This window comes from Gavia stellata, chromosome 23, assembly GCF_030936135.1.
Source record: "Gavia stellata isolate bGavSte3 chromosome 23, bGavSte3.hap2, whole genome shotgun sequence".
Classification (NCBI taxonomy): domain Eukaryota; kingdom Metazoa; phylum Chordata; class Aves; order Gaviiformes; family Gaviidae; genus Gavia; species Gavia stellata.
Window position 1 is genome coordinate 1,337,426 of NC_082616.1, and position 17,002 is coordinate 1,354,427.

At 47.2% G+C, this 17,002-nt stretch overlaps 1 protein-coding gene across 1 annotated transcript; it reads left to right on the forward strand.

The window, feature by feature from the left end:
• Positions 1 to 2,475: 2,475 nt before the first annotated feature.
• CHGB (chromogranin B) lies at positions 2,476 to 13,157 on the forward strand. The gene is made up of 5 exons (XM_059828525.1): positions 2,476 to 2,524; positions 6,556 to 6,599; positions 7,895 to 7,988; positions 9,732 to 11,509; positions 12,713 to 13,157. The coding sequence occupies exons 1-5, from the start codon at positions 2,476 to 2,478 to the stop codon at positions 12,794 to 12,796; spliced, it is 2,049 nt and encodes a 682-aa protein (XP_059684508.1). The 3' UTR covers positions 12,797 to 13,157.
• The last annotated feature ends 3,845 nt before the right edge of the window (positions 13,158 to 17,002 follow it).

Here is a 17,002-nt window from a genome sequence, read left to right on the forward strand (position 1 = left end):
GCGAAACGTGCCCCGGCAGTGCTTTAACATCTTCTCTTATCAACGGCAAATACAGGACTTCTTGATTTTTTGGGATCAACCCACACAATGCTGAGGCGAGGGAGCGTTTCAGAGGAATCCTACAAGTCAAATACAAATAAACCAACAGCCGTAAAGCCCCAGTGGTGGCTGCTGCGGTGCAAGGGATGGATTAGAAGCCACATGAGGCAGGGGTGCGGGACTGCTTAATCTCAGCTGTCTCTTCTGCAGCAAGGCGGCTTCTGTAGTGCTGGTTGTACCAACTATCAACAGGACTTGTGCGATACAGGTACTTAGTACGAACACCTCATAGGTACTAAAATAGCTGGCTATTTTTATTCAGCGACTTTGTATCACTTGCCCCTTTTGACTGTCATGTCCAAGATAAGTAGAGCCAAGCAAATGCTGGAGTAGAGCAGTTACACAAGGATAACCAGAGAGTGCTATTTATAGGCCTGGGGAAGCAGAGAATGCTTAAATGGAAAATGTTTCACCTAAAATTCTTTCTCGTGAGCAGCTGGGGAGGTTGAGGCCAGGCTGAATCCTCACACAGACCGAGGAGGACATGGGGGCCTTGGAACCGGTGAAATTCTTCATAGTGTTTTGAATTGTGCTCTCAACTTGCCGCAATCAAGGCCGGTGATTTCCAAAGAAGCATCTGCCTGTGGAGATGGGGCTTGTATAGGCGGTATGGGAGCTGCATGCAGGAGGGGGAGGTTGAGGAAGCGGAGAAGATGTTGCAGTGTTGATTTGCTTTTCACGGTGACCAGGTAACTGGGTTCTGTTATTTTGCAGAAACCGTCATCTGAATGCAAGGTGAACGAGGTACCTGGCTTTGCCTCCTGGAGGTAAAGGCTGTCTTCTGAAACAAGCTTCAAACGGAGCTGAAATTCCTGGCTTCCTTCACGCACAGATGAAGCTGCGTGTAAGTTTTACTGGAGTGTTGTGTCCTCGTGTCCTGTTTTGTACGTTTAAAGGCTATATGGTTATAGCAGCCTGCCGTTGTTAATACACAATGTAATAGTACGCAGGACGATAATAGAGATAACTGCCGTTTTGATGTGTAGATCCATTGTCCTCCATGAACACTGGCAATTAGAGGGCCACCTGCTTAGCGCTGAGAACAAACAAAAAAGAACAACTGAAAAATACACAAAATTTAGAGATGGCCCTCTAAGAGTTAATGAAAAGAAAAGCAAAACAAGTCCTGATCTTACAACGTCTTTGCCTGGCTCTGAAGGGAACTGGGGGGAGCGTTCAGACTTGCTGTGCGGAGAGCTCGTCATAGCCTGTCGTTTGTGCTTTCCAGTCCATCAAGGACTAATTGGGACAGTGGGGGCTGTTTAAGAAAATGATGTAAAACTTGGTCTCTGTAGGTTTGCTGCGGCTCCCCAGAGCATCATCACAGTAAATAAGAGGTTTGCCTGTGGAGATGGATGCTAAGAGCAGTGGTTTCCCTGGTAAAACTCTTGAGGAACACGGCGTGTGGTTCGCTCCCCAGGCGACAGAAGTACGGGGATCCAGAATCACAGAATCACAGAATCACTACGGTTGGAAAAGACCTGTAAGATCATCAAGTCCAACCTAAAAACTGGATCCCCTGGCCCTCTCCCAGGACAGACTGGGATCATTCCCAGTCCAAACGGGATACCCAGGCCCCCTCCCAGGACAGACTGGGCCCTGTCCCAGTCCAAACTGGATCCCCTGGCCCCCTCCCAGGACAGACTGGGATCATTCCCAGTCGCTCTCTGGTTCTGGGTGTGCTGTGCGCAGGGCGGGGGGCGATGATTTGAGTGGAAGGGAGAGAAAACTCGCAGGGGAAAGAAAGAAAGAAAGGCTGCTGCAGCCCCTGGAAAGGCTTTGCTCCTTTGCTCGGCAGCGAGCGTGGAAAGGCAGCGGGGTTTCTTGCGCGAGCTGTCGGAGGGATGGCTTACCGCACCTCCTCCCTGTGGCAGCGGCTCCGCAGCCTCTGACCGTGGGGAAGACCGAAGGGTGATGCCGCATCCTCTGAGCTGGGGCAGGGGCAGGGGCAGGGGCACCCCCCGCTTCTCCCTGTCGGAGGGGATGGGGGGCGGAAAGGGGCGTTGGGGGTCCGAGGCGGGGGGCGGAGATGCTGCCAGGGCAGGGAAGATGCGCTCGGCTTTCCCAGCCTGGGAGAAACTTCCCCCGGGGCTGGCGAGCGGCGGGGCCGGGATGGAGGGCGGCGGGATGGGGTTGGGGTTGGGGCTGGGGGGGGGGGCGCGGGCCGAGGGGGTCCCGCGGCTGCGGGCGGCGCCGCTGTGGGGGAGAGGACAAGAGGGGGCGGCGGCGGCGCCGCCCCCGGGGGCTCGGAGTGACGCAGGTTCCCGGCGGGGCCCCCCGCCCGTCTCCTCCGCCCCCGCTCCCCCCTTTAAATAGCGGCGAGCCGCCGAGCGGAGCCGAGCCGAGCCGAGCCGAGCCGAGCCGAGCGAGGGGAGCATGGGGCCGCTGGCGCTGCTCGGCCTCCTGGGGGCCGCCGCCCTGGCAGGTGAGCGGGCGGGCGGGCGGGCGCGGCGCCCCTGAGGGGACGGCGGCCGCTGAGCTCCCTCGGCGGCGGGTCCGGCCAAGCCCGCCCTCGCCCTCAGGGAGAGGCGACTCAAAAGCCCCACCGGGCTCGGGGCGTAAGGGGGGGTCGGCTCATGAAGAGCGGTGGAGCCCCCCCCCCCACTCCGCTGCCGGAGGGGTGACGCCATCGGTGGGTGTATGACGTCATGCCCGGCCCGCCCTGCGTCACCGCGGGGTCGCCCCGGCGAGCGGGGTGGGGGGTGAGGTAGGGGCGGCGAGGGGGGCGGCGGGCTGCCCGGAGCGGTGCCCCGTTGGCCGCGGCCCGTTCCCTCCCGCGGGGCGAGCGCTGGTCGGCGACTTTTGATCTGTTCCTCTCCCCCAGCACAGCCTCTTCCCACAAAGACTTCTCGGCCTCATTCTGCTGAGCGGTGCTGCTCGGTTTTTGCCAGCCAGGTCTTGATACGGGGAGGCGATTGTAGAGTAGCTTCAACTAACAGAAAACGTTTCTGGCACGCGGCATTAAATATTAAAACCCAACTGTGACATGAAGGTTAAACACAACAGGATGAGGCCATCGCTCGGCTTTATAGCTTTTTCTGCATGCTACATAATTTCTTGAAAGAATCGGTGTCGTTCCGGGTTGAGTGGTTCGGCTTTTGGTACGTGAGAGGTCTCCACATGGAAACGCTTCTGGGACTTGTACAGAAACACTGTAATGAAGTCGGCTACCTTCAAATGCCTTTATTGTAATCGAAGGGGAGGGTGGAAGATGGAGGGAGAGACCCCAACCCAGAGAAGCTCACCAGGCTTATTCCACAGACCCCGTGGGGATTTCTTACTGAATATTTTTTCCTGTTTACACCATCAAATGGGTCAGGTACCTCTTTACATCCATTTTGGCTATCTTGCTTTTGAATGTCAGCCAGAATCAGTGAACTAAGGAGTTTGTTTGGGGCTGGGAATCAGTGAAACATTAACTTCAAGAACTTTCTAGTGCTCCTTCTGCAAATCAGTATGCCAAAGTTTCTGTGATCTTTCCTAGGAAGGGTTTTTGCTGACATTTTGATGAGCAATGGCACTGCACTGAGTCATCGGCATTAATGAAACAAAGCCATGTGGGGATTTCATCAGCGACCCACTAAAAGATCTGTCCCGATCTTGGAGATGCAAGCAAAAGCCACCTGAATTTGTCCTGCATTTCTCATCTTTCTTTGTGATCTTCATCAGCTGCAAAATCTAATAATCTGATTGTAACTGCCAGGGCAGATTTGGTCCAGGAGGGGCAAGCAGACCCAGGGCTTTGCTTTCCTTTGTGGGTCTGTGGTCTGGTTTTTCTGCATGGGCGAGGGAAGGGTTTCCATCTCGGCCTGCGCTCTGACTTTGTTTCTGCCCTGAAACCCTGCAGTTGCACCGTCTGCTGTGTCCCCGCAAGCCCCGTGGGTGGGTACCCTGCCGCCTGACTGTGTCGGCGATGCCGGGGCGATGGCTTCACCCCTCCGGAGCACACGTGGAGAGGAAGGCAGAGGTGTTGGCCAGCCATCTCCAGCTGGCAGGTGGCCCTGAGGGAGCTCTTGCCAGCTGGCGCGGGCTAGCGCTGCCAGCACCGGTGTAAAGCGGGGCATACTGGCTCCCCACAGGCTTCCTATCTCGGCTCTGGCAGAGCAGCTGCTTCACTATGTTATTTCAGGCTCTGGGATGGATTGGATACTCATTTTGTTCCTCTGGGCAGGTTAATATGACATAAGTCCAATACCATTTGCTTCTTCTGACATTGTTATGGTAGCCTAATGCTTCCTCTTCATCTGTGCATGTCAGCTTTCATCATTAACCAAGCACTTGCTTAATGGTCATTAACCTATCTGTAAATCTCCCTGGAGAGACGGGAGCTTTGGAATGACAGGGCAAAGGCAGTGAGTACAACCTGACTTTATATTCCCGCACCACTGACATAGCGCTTGAGAGGCAGCCTGAAGTTGGCATCTCTAGGAGCAAAAGACGTTCAGAAGTTTGTTCTGTGCTTTATCACATCAGCTGGGTGTAACTCCCAGGAGATGTGCTGTGGCGGCATCGCTAAAGGGACAAAATCAGATGTTTGCCCTTGTGCATGTCATGATTTCTCACGGGCTGCAGGACCAGGGGAGCCTCGTCAAGAAAGAGGCAACGAAGCGGGTCATCCCCTCTGCTTACATGTAAGTGGTGACTGAGCAGCTCATGCCATAAGAGCAGCACCTCCAACCCTTCGGGGTTGGGGAGAATGTCCTTTTAGTGGATAACGCTTCTTTTAGTAGAAAGGACTTTGCCAGTCTCCTGCCCCCGTGTGTACGTACATCCTTACCCTCCGCGCTCTGATGGAGGACGCAGGCAGGTTAGACTGCAGCAGCATCAGCACTGTGCGGTGTGGTAGTTATTTGCATACTAGGTTAGTAAATAAAGTAACCTAGAGCCTGGCTCAGTCAGCACTGAACGCAGAAGATGGGGGAGAGGGTTGGCTCTGTGTAGCACCATCTCCCCCACACACCACCTGGCGTTCTGGGGAAATGGTGGGGTGGGGATGTAGTGCTATTTTAGGGGAATCCCTTCTGCGCTATCCTCGTGTGGGTTCCCTTCTGTGATCGCAGTTGTATACGCAGAGAAGAGACGGGGGCTGGAGAAGCACATTCCTACATATGTGTTTGGGGAGCAAAAATAGAGGACAGTAGAAATATCAAGAGAGTTATTATTGTATTGTGTTCAGTTATTACACACAGAGTCAGTGCTCAAGGGGATGTCTGCTTCCTCTGCAGACACAGAAAAGAAGAAAAGTTTTGCCACTTCCAGTAGTGCAAGGCTACATGCTCCTGTCTGCTTCACAGGAAACTTCCTTGGGGCAGCATTTTTCCTGACACTATAGGGTGAACTGACCCCCTTCATCTCCATATCTGCTTTATGTTCATCTTTTACGGAAGATCTCTCACTGTCCCAACCAAGCGGTATTGCAGAGAGGGTGATAGGTGTATTTAAGACTATTCTGACTTGTGTAAAGACTTCAGAACTGCACCCCAAGCTATAAGTTTGTGTACTGTGATTATATACCACGCGGTAAGTCTGTGAAGCTGTGATACAATAAACCTTGCTTCTATGTACTCGTGTGTGGCTTGCAGACTTGCTTAACTTCACTTCTGCAAATCTCAAGGTGGATGAGAATTAACACAGTTTATTAATAATGCAGAGCAGCCAAGCTCATTAACCAGCTGGAGACATATTGCAGCAGTGATGGCAAAATAAAGCAGCGTGGAGGTTTCATTTGCAACAGCTTCTTTCCAAAAGCAAATACCTTGGACCAGGTGCAGTAGAGCTGCTGGAAGGAGTTGTTAATTACCCTACAGGTCCTCAGGACAGGGCGGGAGATGGTTGTGCTGCTTCCTTCTGGAATAGTGTTTTCCACTGGGATTTGATTTTTTTTTTTGCTTATTTCATGGGGTGATAATGGACCACTCGGTGAATGGAAATTTTCCTGTCCCTTCTGGCTCTGTCCTTCCCTTCTGGAGCTGCTTCCTGCCCAAAGGAGACAGGATTTCTACAGCAGGATTGGGACAGCAGTTGCTTTAAAGCCTTGAAGAATGGTCTCCTATTGGGGAGGAGGTGGGGGGGCACCCAGAGCCTCTTGCAGAAGCCGAAAGGTTCTTGGGGCCTTGCTTCTTTCCTGGTTTTTTTACCACCAAACAGGTACAACTACATGAAGACCTGACTTGCAGTAAAGCTCCAGTCTTGGAATTTAAGCGTTGCTTACTATTTTTTGATGCATTTTCTTTTTGTGCTAGAAATGTCAACATGCCTCTTCTCTCATGCTAGGCTGCAACTTTACATTGCGTTTCCACTCTGAATAAGAAAAGATTTATTGCAAAACGTGCCTGGTTTACTGACCTGCCAACCCAAAACTCAAGCCATCCCATCAGACCAGTCTGATTGAGGACTCCTGTCAGTGATGCTTGTTGCTAGGATTAACGAGTTTGTAATAATTTGTTTTTCTTCTAGGTGTCAGCGCAGTTCCAGTGGAAAAAGACCATATTGAAGAAATGGTGAGTAGCTGTATGTCAAAGCAAATTTCAGAAAATATCAGTCACATGGTCTCCATGTTTTGTTTTTAAACTCTCGGGGTAATGCTTTTTTTACCTAAGGGTAAACTCTCAAGAGATCATCGGTCATGTGGAACTCGGAGTCCCTTTAGCTGTCAGGAGATACCTGCTTGCACTTCGGTGCATTTGATGAAAATGGAAGCTGGCTTCTTGTGTCAGCGTGGTACTTTTGAAACTCTACGTTTTACAGCTGTCCGAAAAATGATCTGAAGTATTATTTGATAGTGCATGTTATTGGAGTGTAAAAAGTGAGATGGCAAATTTGAAGAAAGATGAAATATCTGCCATTACTAACTATGTAATGGACTTTCTAATGCAGTCTTCACATCTCCTGCTGCGGGAAGAGATTCTTAACCTGTTTGATTAAATAAATGCTGTTAGCTGCTCTCAGCACCTGTAACCTGACATGAGACCCTCTCCAATGGTTGATAGCGTGATCATTTAGATTAGTAAACACCTGGTAATAACTAAAACCAGTTAAAAGAAAAATGCCCATATAAATGTTTTATTGTCTCCTCCTATCCAGCCACCCAGATTTCAGCCTGAGACTCTCGTACCCCTGACGGTCAACCACCAACTTCAACGCTTGAAAACCATTTTGTGTGACTTTGTACAGGAGAGCTACTTTAGGCGGTTAGGGTTAGAGGAGGTTGTGTGACTTCCCTGCATCGATCCATTTCCTATGCTTCCAGAAGACTGTCCAGTTGAATATTAAGTGCTAAAAGAGGCAGGGCTTGCATATGAAAAAATGTGGAGCATGTCACTTATAGAGGCTATAAAGGTGTTTCTGGTTTCTTGACAATCCAAGCAATACTTCTGGTAACGCCTTTGCAGCATCCTCATTTGGACAGATCCTACAGGCTGATCCTCATCTTTTGAACGGGTGTTGTGTTGGTTATTTTTTTGGTGGGGTGCTGTTACCACATGTTGTTTGGCTCTCCTATGTACTGAATAGGGTATTTAATATTTAAAAATGTACAAAAGGAGCCTGTTACCTATGCAGACAAAAGGGGAGATAAAAAGAGCTAATGGCTATTCTCTTCTTCCTGGTACAGGAGTGAGGAGCAAAGCACTTGCTGCCCAAATGCACAGAAGTTGTGGTGGAGCTGGGGAGTATTCAAAACTCATAAATATTAGCCTGAACTCTAGTCCTAAACTAGCTTTCCTCACTCGCTGGGTCAGAAGCAGGATTTCCGTTTTCCCCATGAGAATTTTTTCTCCTATTTCATTTCTTCTAGGTAACACGGTGCATAGTGGAAGTTCTGTCCAATGCCCTATCTAAGCCAAACGCACCACCGATTAATCCCGAATGCAAAGAAATCCTGAAGAAGAGTAAGTACAACGTTATCTGAACTTGTGGAAGGGATTTGGTAAATGGATTCTCTCTTGTGTTGGAGGTAGTGAACTGTTATTTCAGCCCGTATGAAACTGGTGCCTCCAAATTTCAGTGTCAAAATTCTGATTTCCTTCTGTTTAGTCTGTCTTGCTCAACGAGCAAACAGCCTGACCTGGTAACTGCCAGGGATTCTTGGCTAACACACGTGGCTCTCTACGTAAGCCACCCGGAGAGTCTGAGAGAACTAGACAAGCTTTTTAGGTAGCCAGAGAGGTCAATAAGCATGACGGGGTTTGGACCCCGCGCTGAATGCATCCCAGAGGGTAGGAACTGACTTCAAATAACCGCCACTTAAATCATCAAGGCTCCTGCGCCTGGTGGCAGCGAAATCCACACCTAGCTCAGGAGAGGGGAGTCGTCTGCTCAGCCCAGAAACGATTAAGTTTGTGGTACTGGTTCCGGAGGTCTGGAGGCGTGTGCTGAAAGCTCCCTGTGGGAGTGCTCATTTCGGATGAGCTCATTCCTACAGGCAAGGTGCTTAGCTGCCTTGATGTCGAGGCGTAAGCCCGTTTGCATGCTTGATCACTGTCTGTAGTGAAGTGTGGTTACGTTTGACGCTGTGCCAGACGGCAGAACACACATCTTTCTGTTCTGCCCGGTTATATTTATTTGATTACAGAAGAATAAAAAGACTCTTGAACTTACCTGCCAGCAAGAAGCCATAATGAAACCCATCTGGCTCCTGCTCGTTTATAGAGGGAATAATGCATGGCCCTAATACAGTCATTAGAAGAGGGTGGTTTGGGGGCTTTGGGAATACAGGTATTTGTATCTAATTCAGCCCCAAATTTCCAGGAGATGCTGAATGCCATCAGGCATCAAGCTTTGTTTATGACATTGTTAGTTTCAGAAAAAACCTGTACATTTGCCACGTTTTGGAAAATGAAAAAACACTTACTGGAAAGAGAGGGTAAGGACCATATTTTTGCCATTAGACAGATCTCCAAGAATGTCAGATAATGAGAAGCTTTTCAGAAATAATGAGCTATTTTTAAATAACGTGCAGCTATTGTCTGAAATCTTCTAGGATTTGTGATCTATTTCTGATGTTACTCAGACACAAACGAAGCAGAAATATCTTCATAGAAATGCTCTGTTACCGTTGTGGTCAGAGTCAGACTTTCATTTAGCATTTCGGAAATAGTGGAAGGGGCATGATTTGATTAAACATAACTATTGCAAAGTAACAAATTTCTTTCTTTTTCTTTTTTTAGGCGACTTAGAACTTTTAAAATCTGCTAAAAGCCCCAGATACTTTTGAGTAGCTTGAAGTAGATGGTTGTCTTTTTTGTGAATAAGCATATGTGATGGCTAAGGCCTGACATTCAAAGAGCTGAACACAACTCCAGATCCCATTGATTTTTAATGGGAATGAGAGTTAATTTAATTCAGTACTAAAAATGAGATCACAAACAACAAAGAAAAAAGCCAAAGATGAAAAATTATTCTGGAAATTTCAGTGGAACTTTTAAAAAGCCTAATTAAATGAAAATTAGTTAATGCTTTTCCAGGCAAACATACAAAATATTAGAAAATGACTGATTTTTAAAAGTAGAATTTAAAAAATTAATTCTGTCCAAATCTTCTTGCTACTTTGGGAAGCCAGTTATCTATTTAAACTGAAATAACGCTTCAGTGGAGAGTTGGATTACTTCATTATGCTGCTTTTGTTATTGTAGGTGGTAGAAATGACAGAGAGAGAAGCGAAAACAAACAACTTGAAGTGAGGCATTTGAAAGACCCAGCAGAGATTGAAAAACATCATACCGGGAGTGTGGAGAAAGAACAAAGTCAGGCAGAAGAGGAATCCAAAAAGTACATGAAAGGAAGTAACGAGGAGAAACTTGCTCACGAGGAAGGTAAAAGCAAGGAAGAGGAGGAAGGACACCACACACCTATTCAAGAGGAGAGACTTCATACAGAAGAAAAGAAGCACTATCAGGAAGTTAGAAGAGAGGAGGAGAAGAGCTACCACAGTGAAGAAGAAAGCAAAGAGAGCAAGCGTCACGACAAAGAGGTAGAGCGTGCTGTTCTCGACAAGAAGTCCCGCTCTGGAGGCACAAGCACAGAGGAATTCCCTGATGGGAATGATCAGCGCCCTGTGGGCCACTGGCATTCGGAGGAGGGAATGCAGAGCCCTTACAAAAGAATTCATGAAGGCGAAGAGGGAGAGGCCGAGGAAGACAGAAGTGAAAAATACCACCATGAGTCTAAGGAGCGTGATTTCTCCCATCAGCAAGAGCACGTAGAATCTGATGAGAGTGAAGAAGCAGAGAAGGAAAAGCAAGCCTACAAACCCAGACATTATCATGGGAAGCATAGAATGGGTGACTCCTCTGAAGAGAAGAGGGGCCGTGGTGGTGAGAAAGAGGAACTAGCTGAGGAATCAAACACAGAGGAGGCCCATCTCTGGGACAGAAGGAACCACCGTCAGAAACATCTTGAAGAGTCTGAGCAGCAGCGTGAGGAGAAGAGCGGTTATCATGGGAGACATGGGTCTGAAGAGGTGGAGGAGAAGAGGCATGCAGACCAGGGAGGTGAGGAGTACAGAGAAAGGTGGCAGCAGAGTGAAGAAAGCAGTGAAGAAGAAAACAAGAAGCATCGCCACAGTGAAGAAAGTAACGAGAAATGGCACGAGGAGGGGAGATACCATGATGGATCACACGAGGTGAGGAGGCACCATTCTGAGGGAAGGACGTATCTGGAAGATGAAGGTGAGGAAGAGCTGGACAGGTATCTCAGCGGTGGCAGCAAGGAGAAGGAGCATCGTGGTGGAGGGAGATACCGCTTGTGGGACAGTGAAGACAAGGGGTCACAGAAAGCGTACGCTCAAGAGCGCAAAGGGCAGGCTAGAAGACACTACAGCACTGAGGACAGTGTAGAGCAGCAGCGCTACCCTGGCAACAGTGAGGAGGAGGAGGAGGAAGTAGAAAAGAAGCATCACAGCAGTGATCAGATGGAAAATGAAGAGGATAATATGGAGGAGGGAGGATACGCAGAGAGGGAAGAGTACAGAAGCCGACTCCCTGCAGAGAGCGAGAAGAGAACCACGGCATCCTACAGCCCTTACTACCCACTGCTGTGGTGGAAAAGCCGGCACTTTGAGAAAAGGGACAGCACAGGAGAGCAGCTTCTGGAGGGCAAAGAGGAAGGCAGTCCCACCCTGAACGAGAAGAGTCTTTTCCCTGAATATAACGACTATGACTGGTGGGAGAAAAAGCAAATCCTAAGCGCTCTGAACCACAGACGCACCGAGAAGAGGAATCTTGGCAAGATGAACAGATATGATACAAAAAGGCAGTACAACAAGATGGATCAACTTGCAGAACTTCTGAATTACAGGAAGAAATCAGCTGAATTCCCAGAGTTGTACAATTCTGGAGAAGACGTGAAAAAACGTCACGTAATCAGGAATGACAGAGGAGGTCTGAGCCAGAGGCCTCTGACAGAAGAGGAGGTACGTGTACAGGTGCTTCTCTGAAAAGCTGGGGGAAGCTGACTTTACATGCACATTTCTAAATCCATTCCCAAGGGCAGCTGGTAAACTGTGCGTGGAAAACCACAAACAAGATTAAGTCACACTGAGAGCCAGATCTTCAGTGATTTAAAAATCTGCTTTCTTTGCATGAATTCAGTGGAACTACTGCAGGCACAGTTTGTAAAATACAGACAATGTGCAGCCTCATTAGGTTCTGTCTGCTGCAAGACAGGAAGAGAAAGGACATTCTTCTTCCTCTTTGGGCCCTACCTCTCCCTCTAGGGTCTTGCAGACTAATACAACAAAGATGCCCGTTGCAGCAGGAGCCGAGAGGTGATTAGCAAGCACCACTTGGTCTGTCGGGTTGTTTAAAATTTACATCTGAAAAGTAAGTCAGCTGTGTGTTGACTTCCTGGATATAATTGTAGAGCAGAATCTGGCTTGCGCTTGCAAGCCTGATTCATCCATATAGTTCCCATGTATGTGAATCCTTTTCCTGTTGGAATTCTGTTCTGTTCCGGTGTCCAGGAAAACGGAGTCTATATGCATCAGCTAGGTGCTCCTCGCGTATGTCACTGTAGCTATTGCACAAAGCTGGGCTGGAGCAGTGGAGGCTTAATACTAATTTATATAGAGGTTAAACACTGTTAGCAAGTCATCATAATAAACAAGAACTGGCTGCATAAAATTTTTCCCCCCTAGCATCTGGTAAGGCGGAAGTGTTCCTCTTGTCACACGCTGTGCTCGCTGTGTGTCATAAGCCAGGACCGCTGCGATCGTAAGGTTGTAGCCTCCTAAGGGACTTTCACCTGGGCAGAAGTGACTGCGCGCTGCAGGGGCGGCAGCTGCGAGATAGCAGCAGGTCGCCACTAGATAATGGTGCTTTAAATCTAAAAAGATGGAGCTGTAAAGCTAAAAAGATCGAGCCGTGATTAGGGCCAGCTCTCAGAATGAGTATTTTGATACTTTCCCCAGCCCTAATTCAGTTAAAAGCAGGAAATGGCGTAACTCCCAAAGCGTGTGCTGTGCTGCTGTTAACACCCCCCACCCTAGCAAGCCGCCCAGGGACCGGTATGTAGCAGGAGATGTCTGCCTCAGAAACGGTCTTCATCTCTCACTTTCATGGAACAAAACATTTGTCAACGTTATTTGATGTGTGAAACGCTCTTTGTGTTTTCACAGGAAAAGGAACTGGAAAACCTGGCCGCTATGGATTTGGAGCTGCAGAAAATAGCTGAGAAGTTTAATGACAACAGGAGAGGCTGAAGAGGATCTGCTTTGGCGTTTCAAAGCTAGGTGTAGCTGTGCTCACAATACCTGTATTTTGTGGTAAATTCACTGCCACTGGATTGTTGTTTGCCCTAAACCCAGGAAATACTATTTACTGTCCACTATAGTGTAGTGATTTATACAGCTGAAAATGTCTTTTATTTGCTATTATGCTATTGAGATCTGAATAGCATGAATTTTAGTACTATAACCTTTCATGCAAGGCAGATATTTTTAATATGCTTGTGAAAATAATTGTGTTAGTGTTCTTCAGAAATATATTTGTCTGAGTTTGAAATAATAAAAACCATTGATCTTGGACCAAACTTTCTCCTTGCTTATTTGACTGATCGGGTTATTTCAAAGTAAGCTGTATCAGATGGATAGATCATGTACCAAACTTTGACTTGTGCTTCACCAATGTTTGTTTTTTTAAAGTTACAAGGCGCCTATCTGTGCCTTTTATTTGCAGAGAGAAGAAAGAATCCCAATTAATTTGCTCCAGTAACTCAGAAATGTCCTGTGACTTATTTAGTTCTGGAAATTAGTCATTAAAGAGGTTGCAACACCAAATGGATCCTTGTTAATTTGGAAGGCCTGTGGTGCTTCACAATCGATGCATGACGCGGTGGATTGGTTTTGCCACTCGTTCAGTCTAAGCAGTCCCCTTAACTTCAATCACCAATGAAGGCGCTTTGCTAAGGTGTTCTTTCTGCCTACTGCCGGCGAGCGGGTCGCGGTGGGCATTGGGGAGCCTGTGCGCCGCACTGAGCGGGGCCCATCTTGCACAAGGCGAGTGGCTCAGCAGCCAGCGAGCTGGGGGCAGGAGGGGCTCTGTGCAATAAATGCTACGATGCCTTACGGAGAATGAGTGAGTGGTGTGCAGAATGAGCCATTTGGTAATCTAATGACGCTACGAAGCAGTAAAAGAAATAATGATCCCGTAATTAGTTTCAATTACTCCAGATATCTAGGGCTCAATTTAATTTAACTTAGCCAAATGTGGTTTTTTACAGACTATCTGTTGTGACAGTGTCTTCAGTTGCTTGTGTAACACCACGCACAGGAGAGAGGTGCTCTACAAAGAATTCGGCCGAGTCACGTTACCAGGGAACGTGCAGTATCTATCATCCCAGCTTAACCCATTTAATCCACCTGCTCGTTAAAATACAAACACGGTCTCCGATTAACTGTAAGGCAATATGAACTGCAAATATTCAGTGAGCTACTGATCCTTGCACCGTGTGAGCAAGTCTGTGCCTAGGGATTTTGGCAAGACCACTCAAATGTTTCCTCTTGTTTGGTTAAGGTACGTGAAGTCCGAATCCCGGCTCACAGAGGTTGACAGAATTTTGACTTCGGTGGCACCAGACTTTTCCAGCAACAGTAAGGAAAGTTAGAAAGTGTCCCAGCTGCAGAAAGACTTTGTTTGCTGTCTTCAAATTCTGAGACTCTCCCTTTTAAAATTGACAATACCGTACAGTAAGTATTGCAGCATGGTACTTTTTTCCCCCAGCTGGTACCAGAGAAAGCATGTCTGTGAGTATGGAAGCAAATAGATTCAGTTGTAGCACAGAAAACTTCCTAAATTGTTTAAGTATGTAGCTTTAATAATGATTTTATTTTTTTAAAAGCTCAGCTTATGCAAATATGCATTCATGAATCAGCAATGTTTGCTTAAAAGCATGTCCCTTGAACGACTTTAAAACCAAGTATCATCCAGTGGATTCCAAGAGCTTTGTGGCAGCCCTTGTAGCTGTCGTCTGTCTGTTCCACGTGCGTTGCTCTGCGGGGCTGACGCCATGAGCACTGGGAACCCAGGAGCTGTTCTCACTGCTCCCGCCTGTTACTTTTTTATCTACACAGTTGCAGTGTCTGTGCAAGATTCTTTTGATGGGTAACACTAGATCTTTTTTTAAACAGCCAATAAACTTTACATTAATTTGCATTATTTAAAGGCAAATTGCCTGCTTTTGGCATTGAGGCTAGGTGGTACGATTTCAAACAAGTATTGCTGTGTAAGATGCATAACCTTGTTCCAGGAAATCAAATGAAGCAGAAATGGTGGGTTTGGCTTCTGAAACAGTGTTGTCTCACTTCTGGCTCATGCACCCCTGCTTGATGGTAAATTTGATGTGTGTAGTTTCACTAAAACACAAGAATGGAAAGCTTGGTAACTACTTATTTCTTCTAGTATGTTCCTATTTTCAGCAAATTTGCATAGCGAAGGCAGTTGTGTGCTCTGCTCTGCTCTGGGACTAAAGGTAGGAATAAAACCAACTCCCGAGTCTCTGTTTCAGTGCAGCGATACCTTTACCCACCCCAGGCCCCGGCCCTGCCAGACATCCTCAGTGTATTATAGAAGCTGAGGCTTGAGAATTTTGGCTATTGAGCTTGGTCACTGCCCACCTCTAGAGGAAGGCTGAAGTTCCTCCAAGGTGTAAACAGCACCTGGGTCTCCTTTCCCTCCCTCACCGTGCAGATTTCAAGCTTGGATGAGGGCTTCAGGAGACAGAAACATGGGCAGACATAGATAACGCACCCACTTCCAGACCACGATATAACTGCTCTTCTCTGGTGGAAGTGGCCCATTTCAAGGTGTAGGTGAGTTTTTAAGAAGTACCATTTGAAGGCAGCCGCAGTTCAGCCAAGCTGACTGCACCACAGCCGAGACGGGCACGATGAGTGCCCGTGCTGTAACGGAACATGCCATCCCAGCGACAGCCCCTCTTACAGCAAACAAGCCCGAGGCGGAAGTTGGCTTTTCAGCCTGCCCAGGCAAACCAAGTTCTCTACCTCTTCTAAGGGCTGGCTTCCGCAGAACTCGGTGGTCTAAAGGTTAATCCCGCCTTAAGGAAGCCATCTCTGGTTTAACATCCACTGCCTTTCCCCATTCCTGATCTACACATCATTGACCAAAATTAAATGATACCAATTTGTTATGTCTTATACCTCCGGAGGTGATAAAAGCTCTTGGGAGGTTCTTGAGGCACTAGCAATTATCAGGTTCTGTGCTGTGCTTTATGGAGACTAAGTAAAGGTAGGGCCTGCCTCTTCCTCACCCCCTTTGTCTTTTCTCCTAGAGATGCTTTTCATTACAGCACTTATTTTCAACTTGTGTTAAGATCTTGCAGGATGCACTCTCTCTTTCTTCTCATTTGTTCTAGCTTTTTCCCCGATTTGTTACTTGTAAAAAAGACGTAAAGGCTCCCTAGAGTTTCAGACAATCACAACTTGCATTTCAACAATGCTGCTCTCTTACTGTAGTCTTTAGTTTTTCATTTATTCGTGTTTCAATTCAAATAGGAACAATGTTAGGAGCTGTGCTTTTCCACTATTACATTGGGAATATGTTCCATCAAGTTTGAAACATCAATAATTTGAAATACTTCACACGACTTGTTTCTTACTCTCTTTCCTTGGTACAAGCATTATGGCACATTTAAAAAACGAGGGGCAGGATTCAGTACCGCGAGTGTCAACGCTGGTGAAATGAAGCCAGTTTGACTTTCTTCTAAAGTAATTTTTCAGGTGTTCCAATATTGTTTATTTCTCAAAACCGATCTTTTCATTATACAAATGAAACAGATTTTTGCCTCAGGTTATTATTTTTATATATGGTAAGAATTTAAAACATATGTTGGTTGCTTAACGTAACTTTTACTGTGTAAGTTTTTATACCTTCGCAGCACTATAAATTCACTAGCCGTGTACCTACCGGCTCAATGGAAGTAGCAGAGGAGTCCCTACGCCTGCTTTACAGGTAAGAAAACTGAGGCGAAAGATAATTTTTTGGTATTAATCTCCTGGCTGACACCGACTTCATAATCCTCTTGCCTTTCCCTAGCTTCCAGGCTCCTCTACTGCGCTAAGCTAGGCAGCCTCAGAATTTCATCACAAACCAGGTGTTGGCTGCTTTTAAAGTCCCAGTTTACCTTCAGTAGAGACGTGAAGTAAAGGAAAACTTCTCTTCTCCCCTCCCTCCCCCCTGCCCAATTTCCCACTAGTTCTTGAAAGAAATTGAGAAATACAGCAATTTTTTTTTTAAACTTAGTAAGAGCCACACATCACGTTTCTTTTCCCTATGTGTGATTTGCAACATTTACGCTGTAGGGAACAGTGAGAGGGGCGAAGCACATCTTTCAGATCCACGTGCTTGGTGGAATGCAGAGGAGATGGTGAAACCCATCTCTCTATTTATGG